The 22,500-nt window shown below is 38.3% G+C and overlaps 1 protein-coding gene across 13 annotated transcripts in view; it reads right to left on the reverse strand.

Annotated features, from left to right (window-relative positions):
• The window catches only part of LOC138017887 (neuropeptide Y receptor type 1-like), a 63,326-nt gene that overhangs the window by 1,476 nt on the left and 39,350 nt on the right, over positions 1 to 22,500 (reverse strand). For 2 of the 13 annotated variants that reach the window (XM_068864885.1, XM_068864887.1), the window contains 2 exons: positions 12,968 to 13,031; positions 1 to 1,373 (listed from right to left, as the gene is read on the reverse strand). The exon at positions 1 to 1,373 is cut by the window's left edge and continues 1,476 nt beyond it. In XM_068864885.1, coding sequence (XP_068720986.1) covers positions 86 to 1,258 — 1,173 coding nt within the window. In that variant the 5' untranslated portion in view covers positions 1,259 to 1,373; positions 12,968 to 13,031 and the 3' untranslated portion in view covers positions 1 to 85. Of the gene's footprint in view, positions 1,374 to 6,441; positions 6,560 to 7,055; positions 7,088 to 12,967; positions 13,032 to 16,834; positions 16,945 to 17,157; positions 17,990 to 18,024; positions 18,386 to 22,500 lie in introns of those variants that run through there. The other 11 variants (XM_068864878.1, XM_068864897.1, XM_068864879.1 and 8 more) reach the window with 10 other exon arrangements.

The following is a 22,500-nucleotide window of genomic DNA, read 5'->3' on the forward strand; positions in this document are numbered from 1 at the left end:
TCTTTTTATCTAGAAATGGTTCTACGTTAAGATTCGGTTTTATACCGAAGCTACTTGTGTCCTGTGTCTGTATTGGTTTCCCTCTTTACTTGTGAGCTTGTTCGTCCTCTTTTTCTGGTTCCTTTTGTTCTTGTTTGCCATTTTCAATGATCTCGGAGAAGGTAACACGAAGAGAGTTTAAACTTCTAGCGTCCCTTCCAGCAGATGTCATTCTCGTTTGTGTGGAAAGATTGAAGGTGTCATTACGGAACAGCCCCTTGAGGGTATGGCGCAAAGCATTTTGGTATTTTTTGCCAAAAGCAAAGCAGCTGCATGGATTGATGGCGGGCCAAGAGTGCAAAAGGAAGTGAGCAACGAAGACAACGTTTCGAAATGCGCATGTAGACGGCATCTTCCAGTTCCACACGAAAATGATCACAAACATCAGAACGAGCATGGGGCCAATGCAAATGATGAAGGCAGCCAATATGGCAAGTGACAAGCCAATAACCTGCCTGGTCTTTTGATAGCTCCGACCGCTGCTATTTGTGGACAGCTTTTTCGCTTGATGGTGTCTTCGCTTTATTGTCCATGCTATGGTGCTGTAAGCGATAGCCAAGATGCAAACTGGTACCAAAAAGAACGTGATGAACATGCCCGTAAGGAAACTGCTATGAGTGCTGTTATGGTTAAAACCCCAGTCGTGCTTGCATGTGTGGGACTGTGAAGTTTCATCATAGACTAACCTCAAGGTGTAAAAGTATGGAGCATGAACAGATATTGCCACAATCCATGTGCACACGATGCCTCCTATGCGCATTTTCGACGATATCAGTTTTGCTTTCAGTGGAAAGACGACAGCAATAAACCTGTCGATTGACAATAGGAGAAGGCTTTGGATTGAAACATACACAGAAACATCAGGCAGGAAGTAGATAAGCTTGCATAAGGCATTGCCAAGTGCTAATGGGCTGTCTACGAGAAAGGCATCGGAACCCTTAAGGATGCTTGCTATTTGAACTGGCATGACTGTGAAGGGACTGAAAAGGTCAGAGAAGGCCATGTTGACCACGAAATAATTGATTGAAACTCGAAGTGGCTTGTGTTTCGAAAAGACGAAGATGATAAGTACATTTCCAATTACAGAGACGAGGATAATGATGCAATAGGCTGTAACTTGAAAGGCCTTCTCCGGTTCCGAGTGAGCGCTGCAACCTATTATCGTGGTGGCGTTTGATGAGTTGTTGGTTGGAGAAGCTGCCGTGGAGTTTTCAGACATACCGGCCGTATTATTTAAACAAAGTCACCTTTTTGTGCAGTGGTTCAGTCCAGTTTAACCGACCTGCCTTGCAAGTAATATTCCTGTTCTTCAACTTCTTTCCCGCTGGATTGTTCTGTGGAAGAAACGGAATCATCATTGTCACGGTTTAAAATGACAAGGATTTTATTTTTGATCTCTGTTTTTCCTTTAGCTTTTCTCAATCGTTTTCCTTTTACTTATCAATTTGGAAGTCATTTACTTCCTCTCAAGGCGACCAACCACAACAAATCAACAATATCTTTGTATTGAAAGTGATGAGTTACATGTCAACTGCTGTGAAAATCAAATTAAATGAAGAGATTAATTTTTTTGATGTTGACTGGGGGATATTCGGATAAAATCCAAGAGTTTCTTTGCACGAGTCGAACCTGCGACCTTCTGATTACTAGTTCGGATGCTTTATAACTGAGCTATAAAAGACCCATTTGTTATCAGAAACAAGACGCCTCCAAAGGCGTATCCGTGGAATGCGCAAACAGTTAACACAAATTGTCCACTTACAGTGAACTTCAAGTACGGGTAAACTTCGGGAAATGGCGAGAGATTACCAGAAAGATACATCTGTAATATAACTTGAAGTTGTCTGTTGTAAAAACTCATTATTTAATGTTACTAAATTTGCAAATGCAAACAAGGAAGCCCTATTAGCGGGTTATCGGGATACGGGATCTTTCATTTATTTATTTTTTGGAATGAGATTTTATTTAAATCCTACAGTTTTACTTCCTTCCTTAACTCCGTTCATCCAAAAATTACAAGATCAGCCTTAAATCATCCGAAAAACTTATTACAGATCACAGTTCAGCAACTTATCATCCTGGGCCAGTTGTTCAAAAGCCGATTAATGCTAATCTCAGGTTAAAAATGAACAAACAAATTTTATTCTCTACTCCCAAATGCTGTTCAAGGCTGATATTCCGTGAACCTTTCCATTAGAAGAAGTCAATAAGCAAAGGAAACTTTCACCAAAAAGTTTCGCTAATCCTGGATTAAGGTAATCGGCTTTCGAACAACCGGGCCATGTATTCGAATTCCGGTCCCGTAATCCTGGTTTAGTTTCTTGCAAACTGTTTAAATCTGCCGTGGCGAAGACAAAAAGACAACATGTGTACTCCATTTCTCAGAATGCTCAAAAATGTAAAATTCCGTAATTGCGCGTTCTATAGTCCAGTCCAAAGTTCTAGTTTTACAATTCCATAATCTTGATTTCAGTATTAGAGTAACTTGGTACCAAACGTTTCACAATAACTTGAAATCTCGTCAAGAAAAAAGCTTAAATCCAGTAGTCCAGTCTGGGTTGAAATCGCCAAAAATTCTTTCGATTATCGATTCAAAACTCAACAAAAGCTACAAGTAGTAAATAGTTCTCACAAACTACAAAAGTTCGTCACGATTCTACACTCGAGCTGAACAAAAAACTATCAAACACGAAAACAAAAAACCCTAGTGATCGATTCTCGAGAAAACACTCTCTAGTTACTGCACTACCACACGTACGCAATGCGCTCCTACTTTAAAAAATATCACGTATCCCCCCACTTTCCCCCCCCCCCCCCCCCCAGCTAAAAATCCCAAATCCCCACAAGTTTTCCCATGTCCTGATCGCTTTTCGGCCAAGATTAGTTTCTCGGCCAATGGCTACGGTCAAGTGCCCATGTACTACGTACGGTACTTTTCTCAGTGCCTTAAGGGGCGAACACAGAACAGTTTCGGTTGTTTAAGACAAACAACCGAAACTGTTCTTGCACAGAGGGTAGGGAAATGCCCGTGGTTTACCAGGGAGGATGTTGAAGATTCGGTCTGATCGACACAAGTAACAATTACAACTGCGTTGAGTTTGTCTCTTCAGTAGATTGAAGTTGTCCTTTCGTAATATGTGGTACACGATATTGTTTGGTATCGTAAATCATTACAGTGTCATAGTAGATATCTTTGCTAGATATCCCCTGAGAAGACATGTGGACCCAGAGCGATGGAAGAAAAGAAAAGCAAATCGAGAAACATTTAGCTTCAAGGCTGACAAGTTGATCGTTTACAACTTCTTTTTCATTACAACCTTCAGCGTGTACTCTAAGCTTCTGACAACTTTCCAAGACCAATTTGCATTGAGATTAAGCCCTTTCCGGGGGGGTTAGTAACTGGATGGGAGACATCAAAAGATGCAACTTGCTGTCACGAACATACGACCAAAAATTCTATTTTAATGCCCAAAAATGCGAACAAAGCAAGGCACAGATTTTGTTAGCCTGCCTTACATGTATGCAAAACAAATATTAACGGAAAAGTAAGTAAATATTGATATGTAGTTTTTAAGGAGAGCAGAATGAACTTTTAGGAAGTGTCGATCGAGAATAAGACAATTTGTGAGATGAAGACATCATAAATTTTGTGCCACGAATATAATACAAGTTACCATCAGCGAAAAATATTTCGGGAGATTTTTGTACGTTCAATCTGAGTTCAATTTTTCTATCGTACTTTTGGTCGTACAAGTAAAATCACAAAATCGAAAGTGACATCGATTTTAGCGGCCGCCTGTGATCAAGTTACCTTGCGTGTTTAATACTGACAACTCACGAAACAAAGGATGCATCTGTGACAAAATGACGGCAAGACACCGGGTTTTTGTTCGTTTACTTTTTTTCTTTCAAGTTTTAATAAAGCTCGACAAGATATATGTGCGAATTTAACACAAAGATCTCAATCGTTGATGTTAGCCCCGGTGTCAGCTGAAGTTAAGCTCCTCCGAATGAGGTTAGTACTTGGATGGGGGACCGCTGCGAAGTCCCCGTGACGGACATCAGTAATTCGTTTTTTTAAAACTTGATTTCATTTTTTATTTTGTTTGGCCGTTGAAAGCTATTTTCTTTTTTTCTTTCTACGTCAAAACGGCTGAACGAACCGGTTCCCAAGAAATATTGGAGTATTCGTGCAAAATACTCCTAATGAAGTATTCGTTCTGTGCAAAATACCGCAATGTTCACAGCGGAACACACAAGTATAAGTACGAAGCAAGATCTGCAATTTACGTAGAAAATTCTTCTTACCTTTAAAGCTTGTCTTTCTCAAAGAAAAAACATCTGTCCACTTTATCGAATATTTTAATACTGTGTCAATCATGGCCGGCGGAAAGATTCCACAATAAATACTTGCTTTCCTCGCTGCAGCAGAACTGTGTCGCGGTGGCCGAGTGGCCTTAACGCGCGCACATGATCGCGAAACACAAGGAGAGTGTATGGTTTCTAATTGGGGCAGGGATGTTCGAATATACTGAAGGGTATAAAGGTAAATTCACCCGATCGGTGCTTAATTCAATATCCGTGGGGTATGCACATTTGTGACTACCAACAAAAAAAATAAAATTTGATACCAGCCCGGTTTTAAGACGTGGTATGCCTTCGGCATTCCACGTAATAACCGATGTGGCTGCAGGAGCCAAACAGTTCTCGCTATCGTCGCAAGCATGTGTACAATAAAAAATACGCAGAAGCGTTTTCTGAGATAACAAAAAGTAATTATGAGCTTGCATACGTTATCTTTGAGTATACTTGCTTCGCCAGTACGAATCATACAAAGTCCATAATTAATGTACGTAGTGCTGACTTTCGAGGCAAACTAACCGCCCTTAAGCAATTATATATAGCGCCGACTTGAATTAAAGCAAATAATTGAAGCTTCGTAATGACTATGAGCATTCACAAGGACATTTAAGATCGACACATCTTGGAGATAAGAACGTTGTTTGTTTGATTTGTGAAACTCACGTTAAACATCTTCAGAATGATATCGAGTTCAGCCTAGTTATAACGTAGAATTCTGGAATTAGCCAATGAATAAATCTTGCTAGTTTTAAGCAGATTCGCCTTTAAGAAGTAGCAACTTGCTTTCTTCTTCCTTACATATCTAGTTCTATAGTTTCACACCCAGGGGACAGCTGGTACTGACAACGATTCAGCTAAGCATAAAATCATACAAAACAATATTAAGGAGTCGTTACAGAACTCTTTATGTGATAGTTGGGCTTGATAAAAATAAATTAGTAAAATTTAATGGTGCATTTTGTGTTAGCATAACATTAATTAATTTACGATTAATACTTCATCAATGCAAACATTTCATCGACAGCACCTATTGCAGTTTTTCTTTAATTGAATTTTATCTCGGGGAAGGTCGACCGCAGCGTGTTGAGCAATATGTTTTTCTACCTTTGACTAATCAAACTGCTCGGAAGCCGCCAATATGTATAATGAAATGTTGACTTTTCTACCCCCTGCATTCTTTTGGAGTGTTTTCCAAAATATCGTGCGGATGCCAAAATGGATGTAATAAAAGGAGTTCAATGTTATCATCATTTCATTCAAATGTTTAGACTTCAACAATACATCATGTTAGATGATAGCCATTAAATCTGGAGTCTAAAATTATAATTAAACTTTGAGCAAATGATGAAATGAAAGCTCTCGCACGTTTTTCATCGACGTTGTCGTTGTTAAACGAAATTAACCGAAACCCTTGTCTTTTTTTAAAGTTTACTTGATTGAAATTGCTGCCAAAATTCAGGCGTTGCAACAAAAAGATATTGTGGACCGACAATCCTTTGACAAACTACGGAAAAAAAGGAAGGCCTGTTGCGGTCTGATTCGACCCGCCGCTGCTTCCTCGTGGAATGTTCCAATTTTGCCTTGCGCAGCAGATGGTTCTCACTCAAACATCTGGTAACTTGGTAGTAATTGATATTATGGATCTGTCGAAATTGTTCTCTGATTGTAAGTCCATTTACATCAGGGTTGTGAGGATTTATGTTTCTCTTCAAGCTAAAAAGTCACAAGTATCAAATTGAGCGTAGTACGGAAAGGAAACTCAATCTTAAATTGAGTCAGATCCACGCTGTAATGCCATTGATGAGAAAGAAAAGGAAAAAAAAAATGATCCGCGTTGAAATTAAAAGTGACTGTATCTGACACTTAACTTGCCACCGAGGCAGCAACACCGTCTCTTTAAAAACGTCTTGAAACCCTTTATTCAAACGTTTGAAGCAAAGGTTCACTAAATCTTTTCGGGAATTTCCAGGGTAAGGTAGTAAAATCACCTGACGGTTAAGTATCGAGAGCACAAACGCACCTCTTGCGGAGACTCCTTACCTTATTACTTTGACAAGTTAAGCCAGGAGGATCCAATGTTACTGATCACGACGAGAGTGAAAATATCGTCCTCGTAAGTTGTTTCGCCGCTTTTTTTAACGGGGTATCGCGTGGTTAACTATTAAAGAAACATAAGAGGGCAATATTGATAATCAAACAACATGACATTTACTTCGGCATTATTTGCCAACCACCGGTAAACAAGTGAGAAGTAACTTCCTTCGCAGTTAAGGAAGACGCTTGCATATCTTCCTCGTATCTAAAAACTGTCGATTATCGGGAATGAAGATGGGCAAAAGACACAAGTACACAAATTGATGGTTGCTGCCAGTTTCCCGGGAATGGTCCGTAATGTGATTTTGCTGGTGACGACTTTCAGCGTGATCCGTTTTTTCTGCAGCTACGGCCTGCCGTTACTCTACCCTTACTCAGTTATTTTCTTCGTCCTCTGCCTAACTCAAAAGCTTGCTGATTATCTTTTAAACTGTCCAAAGGACGGCCCTCTTTCTTTCTTACACGAAAATTTCTTAATTTATCAAGGAGGAGTTCGCAAAGGTCGATTTGTCCGCCGTCTCTCTTGAATGTATTGAATTTTGTTTTCTCTAAAAACTCACCCCTTCTTTCATGTTTTCATGCGAACTTCACTTTCGGCGATAGTTCAACTTAATTTAAAAGGTTTAATTTTAAACCGTTTGTACAAATACTAACCTTAATCAATCATGTTTTTGCGACATACAAAACAAATATATGGCTCAAGTTCATATCACAGTGGCGTCAGCTCTAGTCACGAAAAGTGACATTCGAACTAATGGGTTTCTTAGACAATGTGTTGTTAAAATTGTGAACACAAGCAAATGAATTGCCAAAAGGAGATTGTATTTCATTTGCAATAAAAAAAGCCGTTCGTTTGACTAAGGCCTAACAAGACATCCTTCCTTTTTTTCTTATAGAAGCATTACTTTGTCTCAAGTGTAACCTCTTTTTGGAGGGGTTGTCAGTAAAAGATGACTATGTTGGTTATTGATGGAAAGAAGTAATTGCAGTGAGACACTTGGCATTTATTTCCAAGTAATTAATGTTTCGATAAATCATGAAAAAAACCAATTACCTGTTTGGGAACAACCTGAAATGTGGAAATAAGGCCGGAAAACGGAGCTTTGGGCGAAAACGAGTTTATTTGTAACTTGGATTAATCGCTCTGCGGTCGGCTCAGTTGGAGGAGGATGAACCCAAAATCAAATCATTTTCGTAATGAAATTAGAATACGAAAAGCTCCTTGGAAATAAGTTAGGCTCAGCCACGTTAACGATTCATTTGAAAATTGGTTTGTCTCGGCTGCTTTTACTGCTTTTAACTGCATTTCCAACCAGTTGAATACTGCTTCAGCCTGGTTACGCCGGAAACATATTCCACTGACTTTACCCTAGTAGGTAAAGTTTGTCTGACAGACGAGGGATTCCATTGAGGAGAGACGGTTTGGGAGAATAATAAAAAGATCTGACATCGCGTTTAACGAAAACGTCAACCGCTCAGGCTGAAATTTCCAATTTCCAAAAAAGTATCAAAGAATCATATTTAACCCTTGAACTCCCATTCTCCTAACTACTGTCCTAGATTTCTTCGTTGGACGGTCATGAGAATTTGGTGTTACATCAGGATCACATCCTTAAGCTGATCATAGCAACGTTCATTCTTAATACATGTCTACCTGACAATGCATTGAAGTTGAGGGCAGAATTTACATACTTATGATCAATCATGGGAGTCAAGGGGTTTCTCTAGCTCATTTCTCCCCTTTTATTTAGCAGTTATCCTGCGAAATCGCGTGGAATATCGCCTCATACTTAGCCGAAGAGGCCGTAGGCCGAGTTGGCTAAAATCAGGCGATATTCCGCAAGATTGAGAAGGATAATTGTCTTATTATTCAACGCATTGATTACACAGCACAATTCTGTACGTTTATTGGGAAAAAAAGCTGGAAAAACTACCATTTTTCTCCGCGTCACAAAAATTACGTATATCGCAGGATATCTGTTGAGTACGCACGACGAATATTGAGGGCGCAATGATCATATTTGGACATTGTCACAATGTGTTGAATAATAATTACAGGTATTCATCAAAGTCTCAAAACAGAGAGATATGCTAGCATAAGATATCATAATTTTCATGCTCATTTTATGATAACAGGTGCAGACTGCCGCTAAGCTTAAGCTTTTCGTCCTTCCTCCGTCGTAAACGCGACGCAAATCTCTGCAATGTCGAAAGGTATCTTGCTACTTGTAAGACGAGTTAATTTTTATTAATTTACTGAGTTTCGTGTGAGTTTTAACATCTAGCGTACTTTCTTAGTGCACATTGAGGCCAAATTTTCAAATTTACTGTTTACTAAAAATTTAATAAAAATTAGATACCGTCTCTCTGGCTCAACTTATCCAATGGAAATTAAGTAATTTGCCCATGTTCCATTATGGTCTCATTAAAATATACCGTAAATGTGCGGCATATCACCATGATTATAATTTTCAAACAAAGAACAAAGAATAAACAAATAGCATACATCGAAATCATGAAGAAGGAACATGAATGAGATCTCAAATAACAATGATCATAAATTAGCTAGTCTGCTTCCACCAAGGTCTAAATGTAGAAAATTGAGGAATAATAGAACATTTGATATTCCAATTTATTATATAGATATTGATGAAATACCAGGATTTCTCCTTTTACTTAAAAATGATATCTTCACTGCACGCGGTGAACATATCATTTTTATCTTTCACATGTGAGGATATAGGTGTTGTCATGGTAACCAACACGATTAGCCAATAAAACGCGAGCTTTCTCTTCATTGTAAGATACTTTCGTGCTTTAAGATAATTCTTCTCTAGCACATTAACATTTTTATTGCAAAATTTGACATTATAATGATTTGTTTTTCATAACTTTCATATCTTGTTTCATGTTACACAGCATGCGTCTTTTAGCAGTTGGTGACCACTTTTTCATCATTTCGAAACTGAATAAAACAAGTTGTTTTAAATCTAGACATTTCATCAATATCTATATAATAAACAGAACATTACATGACCGCTTGGGGATACGAATTTTATCTTCTCGTGCTAAAAGTATCTCTCACTCGTTCGCTTCGCTCACTCGTGAGAGATAATTGCAGCACTCGAAGATAAAAGTCGTATCCCCGCGCGGCCATGTAATATCCTCTATTTGCAAAACAGATCGTTACAAGAAGTCTTTTATTATTAGTCATCTTCTTTGAATTAGTGTATTTCCAATTTTTCAAATGTACACGGATTTTCTCCTTTAATAGTTTTATCGTTTTTATATCAGTAATACACTTAATTGTTTTACTTATAGATAAATTTATTACAGAAATGTATTTTATTGCACGTAATTCAGTCGAAAGACTGCAAGGTGTATATATTTTAATGTAATATTCTAAAAGTGTATATTGATTGAATTCTCTTAGTTGGAATGTTAACTCATAATTTCAAGTTAACGATTCGTTATTAGATTGGGACTTTTAACACTTTGCAAATACACATATTACAGCAAGCATCAAAGGCAAACAAATAAACGCTGCATATAGACTTAAACAATGGCAGTCGGTGTTATACAGGTTATCGCAAAAGGCTTTGACATTTTACTTTTCATAACTCCGATTAGTTCCGGTAAATGTAATGAAGACAACTAGTAAGTTTTACGTTTGTATCTTCATCAGACAAACGTACTCAGCATTGTGGCTTCCTTGCCAATACTGAGTCAACAAACTGAGCAGTTTAATAATTTGGCCACTCCTCCACAGTTACAACACGGCTTGAAAATTTCGTTCCCTATTTTGTCTTTGGTATATTTTGCTGAAAAAGAAACCACGTAGTCCTTTAAGTTATAGTAACTTAAATTAATACATAGACTATCATTTGCCTTTCCTGTCAACATATTTTAATTTTATTTTCTGATTAGCCACTTGCTAATTGAACCCAGCTGCACCTCGCGTGTTGCATTTGAACATAGCCCACCCAGTTGGTAAAGCATTGCACCGGAATCGCAGAGGTAATGGCTTCGAATCCTGTTGCATGGAGCCACCGCCTGAATTTTTCAGGTGTCTATAAAAAAGACAATTGCTTAAATTATCTAGATAACTGCGAGGAACGCTTCTATCTTTGGTCTTTTGCATAGACACTATTTTATTTATTTTATTTTTTTGTGGAGACGTCTAATATCGGGACAGAGCCTGAAAAGTTCTTTACAACGATGTCCTTAATTTAATTGAAAGTTGTGTGGTACAGTAATATATAGATTTAGCCAAGCGTAAAAGCGGAGCTCCCCTTTCTAACCCCAGAAAGCAATATAGTATGTATGGAAATAATTATGCTTGTGCATAAAGTACAAAATTAATCGTCATTAGTGTGTACAGTTCATAGTGATCATGCAGACACCTCTGAGCTGACAGCAGTAAACAAACAAGCTTTGCAAACAACTAAATCTAAAATCTCTTTCACAGCATTTTCATTTTCCATTTGACTGATAATTTTTACACCCTTTCTCTCAGTTTAGAACAACAGCAAAAATTAATAATTGCAAAAAGTCCAGCTAAAGCGCAGTAATTCGCTTACTCGACTGCAATTTAACAGTAAAACAAAGCAGCAGCAGTAAACAAACAAGCGAGTTGCAAACAATAACCAACAATTCTAATCAACAACTAAAACTATAATTACACGCACAGTTATCTCTTTCACAGCATTTTCATTTTCCATTTGACTGATAATTTTTACACCCTCTCTCTTCAGTTTAGAACAACAGCAAAAATTACTAATTAAAAAAAGTCAAGCTAAAGCGCAGTAATTCGCTTACTCGACTGCAATTTAACAGTAAAACAAAGCAGCTCACGTCTGGACATCCATTTCACACAAAAAGCCTCGAAAGGTATTAATTTAGTTTGGAGAGTTGCCACTGTAATGGGTCGTCATGATGAATTCAGTTTTTAACTTTAAAATTGAGCAACCGCCGCTGGCCACGAACAAGACAATTCATCTTGTTATAACCAGAAACCCATTAAGGGTTGAAACGTGTAACGGCCGCTTGTGTGCTGGGAAACAAGCTTCTGAATATTCAATTTACAAAGTACCATATTTGGAACAACAAGAGCGAGGGGTTTCCAAATATTGTACTTAGCACTGAAACATTCAACCAATCAGTTTGCACTGAATATTCGGAAGCTGTGAACGCGCGTTACACGTTTCAACCCTTATGGGTTTCTGGTTATAACTCAATCGCTGTTGGAGATTTTTTGCCGAAAATCTCAAATTACATTAAGTCTTATCTGGCCAAAAAGAACCTAAACTGTCCAAACATTGCTTACGAGTGCATTCGTTGCAGAAAAAATGTACTGCAATATAAATTTACGGGGTCGAGAGTTCGGTTATAATGTGTCTAACGAAATAGGCAATGATGTCCAGAAAACTCTCCAATGATGTCGGCTGCTGTACGCTTCAAATGGAAACGTGGTGTGTGTCAACATGGAATTGCAAACATTTTCAGGCCTCCTTCGTTTTTTAGCGAGTTTTACAAAATATGTGAAGCAGCGAGGCGTGCATTGAGAAGGAAAACATTACCTTAAAGCTAGCCAATAGACCCTTCCACGGTTTTCGGCGCCATCTGGATCGGGGGGCAAACACGGCAAAATTTACCGTAAATGCATGGGATTTTGGCCGACTTTGAACCGCTGTAACGCCGCTAATGAGAGACAGATTTCCACAGTGATAGTGTCTTTTAAAAGACATTTATACTGAGATTATTTTCATGTAATATAAAGAACAGCTTCAGGCTACAACAACCATAAACGAGTTTTTTTAAGATTCCACTCAAACCCTTCTAAAATCACGGCAAATTGCCGCGAAATTAGAAGAAACATGAGAAGATTTATTATACTCATTTACAGACGTGATGCCTTCCTCGAAGGCCTTATTTTCTGTTAAATGAATGATATAATTTAAACTATTAAAAGTAACGGCAAAAGTTGGAAATCTGGCTCTTTTTAGCGGCGCTACAGCGGTTCAAAGTCGGCCAAAATCCCATTACATTCACTGTTACGTGTTTCCCCCATACAAGATGGCGGTAAAAAAACCGTGGAAGGGTCTATTCTGGGTGTAAGGAAAATCATTTATTGTGATTTTCTGGCGGCCCTACGTAGGTATTTGGATTGAAACGCCGAAAAACTCTAGACCGCCCAAGAAAGAGTATTTATTTTCGGTGGCAATCACGGTACCCATAATTTTGCGACAGTATACAGTACTGGAAACTATTTGTGTATTTGTCCGGTTTCTGGCCGCAGATCGAGTCTCTGTTTTGACCTAGGCAAAACCTTATCTACCGTAACAGAAAGCCTTGCTATTACTTAGGTTTTTATACTGACGCGGTCAGAATACGTGAAATTAATCAAATTGCACGTAGAGGAAGACTTGATTTTGAAGTCAATAAAAATATCGAATAATGTGATGATATTTACATCCTTTCATTCTTTCAGTTCTCCAGCTCCACTTATTCTTGCGCTCATGGTCAACGCGGTCGCTCTGAAAAACACAAACAACAAACCTTCATATTTGTGACCGAGCGCATTGATGAAACGATACAGTTCCACAAAATAGAACTGTAGCTGTGATTGGCTCAATCCGAAAAAGGAATGTGGTTCCATCCTTTCCTTGCGTGACATCTCGAAAGACGGCTGCGAAAAAGACTATACGGGCTTACGCTGACGTCATAACCAACATTTCTCGAAAGATTTCCCAAAAAATCTTACCCATGGTGCTCCGCTGGTGCGCTTCGCGTGTCTGAGCTCCGCTATTAGGGACTTTAAGATACTACACGACCGTAGACTGGGACGGTTGTCATGTCACGCAAATCCCCGTGACATTTGACAGTCGTGCTCCTAGGACGGTATGTTTTCGCGGGGTTTCTCGTCGTGGAATCTACTGTGAAAACGGTAAGAATTCATCCATACTTATTCGCACTATTTTAGTCTTTTCCTTTATTATGCATTGAAAACTGATCACCCAATGAGGGTTAAATGCAGGAACCCATCAGTAGGAGCTTGCCTTCCCCATACAAGCCCTATGCGTCAACCTTTGCCCGTATATTTCTATTTTTAGAACGTCACGAGTTGTTCGGCACTGCACGCGCTGTTTAAAATAGCCAATCAGAATAAATTCATTGTCTAACGAAGAAAAAAATAGCAAAAACAATGTACGCAAATTGTGCGAATTGATGTAAATTAATGTAAATGTCAGTCTCCTGCTGAAGGGTTTGTTCTAAAAATAGAAAGATACGGGCAAAGGTTGACTCAAGGATATAGTGCATATGGAGGCTCCTACTCATGGGCTCCTGGTTAAATGTGCATTTGGTTGTGTTTGTCTTGATTTATCCATCGCTGACATGAAAAAATCTAGCGAAATTTCTGAGTTCATTCATAGACATCACTCGGCCACATGGCGGCTCAAACCAAAATTTGCTTGTTCTCAATGTAGCGTTATCCATAATCCACCATGACACAGGAGGATAGCAGAAAAGAAAGGTAAAAGAGATAATTGAAGCCGCATTTTTTGTTTATGAACCAATTTCCCTTATCGGTCTGAAACGATTTTGATTAATTTCAGATGTGTTGTCTTTCAGAGGAATTTCAGTCGGTCTAGCTTCGACAACTAGCCAGCTTTGTTGTTCTTCTGATTTCCACTTTCTGTTACCATGACTAGACAATTTTGAACACTACTTGTCGTGTTAGTCCTCACTCCTGGAACAACGAATTAGCCCAGTCAAACGAATAGGCCCGGTTGACATTAGTTTTGACCGTTGCTTTTGTCTGTACGAAAACTTCCTCTTATCAAGAGAAAAACTAATTTATCTCCATGTCATTTTAGGGCACCGGCATCAAATGGTCTGTGGAACAAGTAAATAGATCACAATCTATTTGATTAAATTCATTCCCTGCCCCTGAAGAGTCTCGTAACCCATTCTTAACTGAACTCTGTTGTATTCTGAACTTGAATTTACACTCGCTAGAATCCAAGAAATCTTTAACAAAATGCTTCAAATTCCCAGTAAGGATAAAGAGCATTCACTGATTCGTATTCATGGTATAAAATAAGAAATTCCTCCTCGCTAATTGCACCTGCTACAAAAGAAATTACAAGATAATTTCTCGCCTCTTCAAAAGCCACGTTGTTGGCCGAATCTTAAGTTAAAAAATGTTTGCGCCTTTCTGCCGTACTCGTCCCAAGTCTCCGGTATACGCATCCAACCGTCCCAGCCTACCGTTGTCCACTATCTTAAAGTCCCTGTACTAAGTTTGACTACAAACTGGTTGTTCTTCAACGTCTTCAATCAGTGTATACCACGCAATAAGAATTAAGCAATAGAGGAGGAAGAGTTGGAAGGATTCGAGACAGTTATGCAAACCGGAGACCGTTATTCGAGCGTTTGCATAACTGTCGAGAATTCCCCCAACTCTTCCGAACGTTTAGATGAGGCTATGGAAACACGGAAAAAAGTCCTCTGTTGCTTTTATAAAATATTTCTCAAAGATAATTCGACAAACGAAGGAAAATGCTGAGGTTTTTTTTAAACTTTTTGATTGAAACACATTTTCTTGATACACGTTCATATTTCCTACCAACCAATCAAAACGCGCGTCGGACAACACATAACCAATCAAAATTCGTCTGATGTCATAGCCGTGTTTCCATTCTCTCATCTAAACAAAGCTATTGACCAATGAGAGTGCGCGTAGCATCCTAATTATTTCATAAAACCACATTGGCCTCTTTCAAAAATACCATAATGGCGGAGCTCAGGCGCAAGTGCGCCAGCGGAGCACCATGGGTAAGATTTTTAAGGATATCTATCCATGCGAGAAATTTTGGTTATGACGTCAGCGTACACTCGTCCGTACAGACTGTCGGGGTGGACGTGGCGAGACAGGACAGCCTCTGGGGACTGGAGTGTTCGGGACAGCTTTGGCAGCCTGCGTTTTTCTGGTGGGAAATCATATTAGTGAAGAGCAACGGGATAAAGATTAAAGAGCAGAAACGAGCACGAGAGAAGAGGCGGCGACATTTGAGAAATTTATGCGAAAAAAGTCTCTAGAGAAGTCGAGGAAGGAGAAGAAGAGAAAATTAAATCAAAAACACCGTAAAGCTAAGAGAAATAGAGCGATAATTGTTTGACTATGAAATTGCATTCGAGTAAGCGAATTTACTACTCTTGAGCTTGACTTGTCAATTAGTAAAATTAGCTGTTGTGCTAAACCAGAGCTCTCAAGTCTCAAGCATTGAGCGTGAGTATCACGCATTTCTTTGCAATCTCACGCCGAAACGAGCATTTCTCACGCAATGGCACTTTTCTCATAGGTAACTCAATCAATCAACTTTATTTAAAACACGGTAAATGGCTTAGCAAGCTGGTTTTCAGACATGGCGTGTATGAATTACAAAATATAAATGTTAAAAATTACAAGAATTAAAAGGTGTAAATGTTAAAACGACTAATACTAGGTATAACTTAGCGCTAAAAATTATTTAATGTCAAGGAAATTTAAACAAGAGTAATAATTAGAAACAATCATAATTTACTATATAATAATACGAAACAAGCCATGTAAAAGTGTGCCCTAGCAATATAAAATGTGTTCTAGGACATCGCACGTTCAAAGCTTGCAGGATCCCTTATCTCAAGTATTTGATTTGACAGTTGGTTCCAAGCCATTGCACCTCGATAAGAGAAAGAACGTTGAAGAAAATTCGTTTTAAGTAGCGGTAATTCGAGATCATAGTTCGAACCCCTCAAGTTATAATTGTTAAATTCAGAGGTTCTATAAAAAGGCTCCTGAAGATAGGTCGAACATTTATTATTGAATACTTTAAACATCGTAATTAACAAGTGCCCTTTCTCTCCTTCTTCTAAGTTAGACCACTCTAGAGAATTTAGCACTGTTGATGATCGAATAGAGTAATCAGGCCTAGTAATAATCCGTGTTGCTCTATTTTGTAACTTTTGTAATTTGTCAGCACGTGCAGTCACTCCATACAACATCACAATAATCGAAGTAAGGTTGTACGAGTGAATAGTAAATTGTCTTAAGAGTCTCTTGATTGTCAATTAGTTTTCTACTAGCTGAAGGCAAGAACAGCCCAAAGGTATGGTGGAAGGAGATCAAAAAACGGATTAGTGGAATGAAGGGTCGAAGCAACGACCTACTGAATCAACTCAATATAGATCAATTAAAAGATCAAACGCCTCAACAGAAAGCTGACTCCATCAATGACGCACTACAGTAACTTCAATCTTTGGAATATTATAAACTGCACAGTCCTTTAGCTAGTACCTTTGGAGGAAAATCCAACTTTTCAAGTGTCGGAAGGTAGGGTGCTTAATCATCTTCTCAAGCTAAATGTTAATAAAGCTAGTGGTCCAGATGAAATCCCAAATTGGTTTCTGAAAGAATATGCTGATAAAATTACTGATCCGATTACTAAAATCCTCAATGCATCCTTTAAAGAGCAACGCGTCACAAGTATCTGGAAGTTAGCGGATCTTACGCCACTACCCAAGAATAAACCTTTAAAAGACATTACAAAGGATTTAAGACCAGTTTCATTAACATCGTGTATATCAAAGATTGCTGACGACTTTGTGGTAAATGATTACCTGAAACCTGCTGTGCTGAAAGTCATCGATAAGAACCAGTTTGGGGCGATACCTAATTCATCAACCACTCTGGCACTACGGAGTATGGTTCATAATTGGTTAAAAGCTACTGATGGAACTGGATCAACGATAAGGACACTTTTATTTGACTATCGCAAGGCATTTGATTTAATTGACTATAATGTCTTAGCAAACAAGATATGCCTCTGAGATTTACCTCACAGTATCGTTAACTGGATAATTGATTTTTCATCTAGCCGCCACCAAAGAGTTAAATTATCCAGTTCTTGCTATTCAGAATGGGGGGCTGTGCCATCTGGGGGTCCCCCAAGGAACTAAGCTAAGACCCTATCTATTTTTGATAATGATAAACGACCTAGAGGTTCACGAAACTTCCTTGTGGAAGTTTGTCGATGATACGGCAGCCTCTGAAATCGCAGCAAAGGGTCAACTAAATAGTGCTCAGGCTATTGCAGATAAAGTAGTGGGATGGTCTCACAGGAATCGAAACTTAATCCAGATAAATGCATGCAAGGAACTAAGGATACTTTTAGTAAACAGTCGCCTGACTTTACACCAGTTTAAGTAGATAATAAATCTCTTTAAGTGGTAAAGCGGGCCAAGTTCCTAGGTCTTACTTTTGACAATAAGCTTTCGTGCGGTAAAAACTGGGGATAACCATGCATTTTTGAAAGATAATTAAGCTTGAATTTGAGAAAGAACGCCATACATTGCTTTGTATTTTAGAGCTTTTTACAAATATTATTCATCAATTATCTTTGGTTACCCCCAACTTTCTTTTTGGATTTCAATAACACTTGTTAAGATCTACATTTCCTGCATAATCAAAAACAGGTACACAAATACCTTTGAATTAGTAGGCACCGTCCTTAAAGTAACTTAGCGCCGACGCTAAGCTATTAGGCACGCAACCACGCACGAGGGCTTGATGATGAGCACGGCCGGTCACAGAGAAGATGGAGAACATATATTTGCTTATCGACACAGAACACTCTTCCGTTTCTAACGGGATGCATCTACGGGTCCAAGGAGAGCTTTGGCGTCCAAGGAAATAATAGCGCGCAGGCATCTTGCATTCTGGTGTTGTGATTAGCTTATTTGATGCGTCTTAATCCAGATAAATGTAAGGAACTAAGGATATCTTTTAGTAAACAGTCGCCTGACTTTACACCAGTGCAAGTAGATAATAAATCTCTTTAAGTGGTAAAGCGGGCCAAGTTGGAAGGTCTCACCTTTGACAATAAGCTTTCGGGCAGTAAAAACTGGGGATAACCATGCATTTTTGAGAGATATTTAAGCTTCAATTTGAGAAAGAACGCCATACATTGCTTTGTATTTTAAAGCTTTTTACAGATATTATTCATCAATTATCTATTTATAGCGCGCAGGCATCTTGCATTCTGGCGTTGTCAGTGATTAGCCAAGTTATATCTCCGAGTCTGCTTTTTGGACTTTTCAAAAGCTTTTGACCGTATTGGTTATATCATCCTTGTCCAAAAGCTTATTAACCTTAACGTTAGACTTTGTCTGATCCCTTGGATCATTAACTTTCTATCTGATAGAAAACAACACGTTAAGTTAAATCAGACATTTTCGGAATGGCTCCCTGTCAAAGCAGGGGTCCCCCAAGGGACCAAACTAGGCCCGATTTTGTTCCTCATAATGGTCAATGATTTGGGGAGGGCCACGTCACCTAATTTCGAAATGTGGAAGTACGTAGATGATGTTTCATTGTTAGAGAACCTCAGTAAGAGTAGCTTATCATCTTCCCACTCGCCAGTCTACACTTGACTATATAAACAGCTGGGCCTCTGACAACTGGATGCGTCTTAACACTAAGAAATGCAAAGAGTTGCGTTTGTGTTTCTTCAAGGAAAAACCCCAGTTAGTCCCTTAATAATTGATGATCAACCGCTAGAAATGGAAGCCTCACATAAGGTCCTGGGGCTTATTGTTCAGAATGACTTAAAGTGGAACGAACACATCGCATCAGTAGTTGCTAAGGCACCGAAACGCTTGCATATTCTACGTTTTTTACGTCGGGGTGGTGTCCCAGCAGCTGACCTAGTCTCAATTCATGTGTCTTTGATACGCTCTATTTTGGAATATAGCTGTGTAGTCTGACATTATGCTCTTCCTTCCTATCTGTCTGAACAGCTCGAAAGAGTCCAGAAACGAGCTTTTGGTATTATCTTTCCCAAACAAACCTATAGCAGGGCATGTGAACTTGCTGAATGCCCAAGGTTGGACGTTCGCCGCAATGATCTTTGCATTAGAACTTTAAAGAAAATTGACGGGAAGGGCCCTCTCTCAAAGCACCTGCGTGACAATGACGAGGGTGAGCGCGCATGGACGTACGATGAGGAATAATACTCACAGAATCCTATATAAGTGTAGAACGGAGAGGCTTAAAAGAAGCTTTTTTCCTAGTGCAGTTATTTCTTTTAATAATAATATTTAGAATCTACATTTTTATGTAATTTTTAAATTTTATATAATTTTTAAATTGTAAATACACATTGTAATTCATTTTTAAATGCGAAAATGTGTTTTCAGTAAACAATTTTTTTTTTTGTTAATGAACCAAGTATAATGAACACATGGAGATTAAAACTCAAAGTAGCTCTTTTATCGGCGATCTATCGTCAATAAAGAGGAGATCAATAAAGAGTTTCTCTTATTTGAGCTAAATCAACGCAGCTGCAACCTGGTGCGTTTGTTGTTATTACTAATAGATAAGGTGGATCAAATGACATGAAAGTTTTCGACTCGGTTTACCAAGACTCTTTCGTGATAAGTACGTGATTTTAAGCTCGCATCTCTTAAAGGTTGTGAGTGGTCCTATTCGACATTGACAGAAACAACAGTTAAAAATTTACGACAGTACATGACCTCTGTATTCATGATGTTCGCATAATGACAGCAACCATTCGATCCGAATCGAATTGAGATTGATTTTTTAAAGTTAGCATGTGGTTAAAATCGGAAAGAATGGAAACAAACGAAATTTTCCGGCTTCATTCTAGACTATAAACTGCTATACTTTATCCACACACAGAGAAAGTGACAGCAATGATTTGTTATCGTTAACGTATGTTTCGATCGTGGGCGTCTAGCGTTATGAATTTGCACATCGAGTTTTGACTTAAATTAGCCTGGCTTCCCCTTTCATTTTTTTTTTTTTTTTTGCATTTGTCAGCTTTTCCCTTTTTTCAAACCATTTCACTAGTATTCATGCTTTATTTGGTAATTTTGTTAACACTGAAGAGGCATAGTTGAAAACTATGTCGGTCGTTTAGCAACGAAAAAAAACCCACAACAAAAAAACAAGCAAAAGAAAAAAGCAAGGTAACTTTGTCAGTGAAATCTTTCTTCCGAATCCATCCCCTTAATTTATCCAAAGCAGCATGCTGAAATTCAAGCGCACTGTGCCATCTGGGGTCCCCCAAGGAACTAGGCTAGGACCCTATCTATTTTTGATAACGATAAACGACCTAGAGGTTCACGAAACTTCTTTGTGAAAGTTTGTCGATGATACGACAGCCTCTGAAATCGTAGCAAAGGGTCAACTAAATAGTGCTCAGGCTATTGCAGATAAAGTAGTGCCGGGGATGGTCTCACAGGAATCGATTACAACTTAATCCAGATAAATGTAAGGAACTAAGGATATCTTTTAGTAAACAGTGGCCTGACTTTACACCAGTGCAAGTAGATAATAAATCTCTTTAAGTGGTAAAGCGGGCCACGTTGCTAGGTCTTACCTTCGACAATAAGCTTTCATGGAATTCACATATTGAGAACATTGTTAAGAAAGCCTCCAAGAGACTATATTTTCTATCTTAGCTAAAGAAGGCTAAGATTCCTACAGCTGACTTAGTCCTATTTTATATCATCTGTGTAAGATCGGTAGTAGATTATGCTGTACCTGTGTTTCATTATGCCCTCCCTAAATATCTTATAGAAGAGTTAGAACGTATTCAGAAGAGGGCTATGGCTATTTCATTCCCAAGAATAAGTTACAATAATGCCATTAACATAGCTAAGATAGCTAGGTTAGAGGATCATTATAAGAACACATGTACAAAGTTATTCAATGAGATTAATAACAATAAGGACCATGTTTTACACGAGTTGATGCCTGAGAGGCATCAACCACCTTATTCTCTCAGAAAATCACGACAATTTATTTTACCAAAGACAAGAACAAAGAGATTTAACAACTCCTTTTTTATCAAAATGTGTAGGCTCGCAAATTAATGTTAAATTATTTAGATTAAGTGTTATTACTAGTATAGATACTATATTTATTATGTCATATTTATTAGTTATTAATCATTTCATCACATGTCATTTTTGTATTTTAGTAATATTGTAATATACTGTTTTTAGTTAAGAAGATTGTAAATATTACGTTTTTCATCTGGCACAGCCGCTGCAATGTGATTTAAAAATAAACTTTCAACTTCAACTTCAAATACAACATTCGCAAGCCATTCGAGACTTTAGATGAAATATATTTGATCTGATCATCCAAGCTTAAGGTTAGCATTTCATCAATATGAACCCCCAATAAGTTAGTAGAAGGTTTATGTTCAACTGACCTATCATCCATCTTTAAATTGAATTTCATGAATTTAGCTTTTGTTAAGTTTTGCCGAAAACCATTAGATAAGTTATATAACTAGTTTTGGTGGTATTGCAACTTAATTTGTTTGTCTTAAGCCAATCATGTACTGCAGCTAATTTAAAATCACTATTTAAGGAACCTTCAATTGTGGATATATCTTCATGAACCATAGTTATATACGTATTATCGGCAAACATTCCAGGTGTGGTATGTTGTATACATACAACACCTGGAAGTGCTAAAGTGCTCATGAATTCCAAATTCGTTCCTTCACTGGCACTGAACTTTGGCCAATGTTAAATCTGTTCGTGTACGACCAAATTTCTTGTTTCTTCAGGAATTTCACGCATAAATATATGAAGTCTAGGCCGAGATATTAGCTCAGGCTGACCATAATAACGTGGGCTCTCTTAGCAAGGAGCGGACTAGACGGTGGATTTCCAGCGAATTTCAAAATTTTTCCCTGGACCCCCCTAGAATGTTTTGGCGCCTCCAGCACAGGAAAAAACAGGACACTTGTGGCTTTGGTGCCATCTCCAGCAAGCATCTCACTCTAGATATCTTTGGAAACTTTAAGACTTAAGAGCTTTGCTAAACTGAAGACAGAGGGTGTAAAGATTATCAGTTAAACGGAAAATGTTGTGAAAGAGATTACTGTTTATGTAATTTGAGTATTATTTGTCAGCTCAGAGGTG

The sequence above is a fragment of the Montipora capricornis genome, chromosome 9, assembly GCF_036669925.1.
Source record: "Montipora capricornis isolate CH-2021 chromosome 9, ASM3666992v2, whole genome shotgun sequence".
Taxonomy (NCBI): Eukaryota; Metazoa; Cnidaria; class Anthozoa; order Scleractinia; family Acroporidae; genus Montipora; species Montipora capricornis.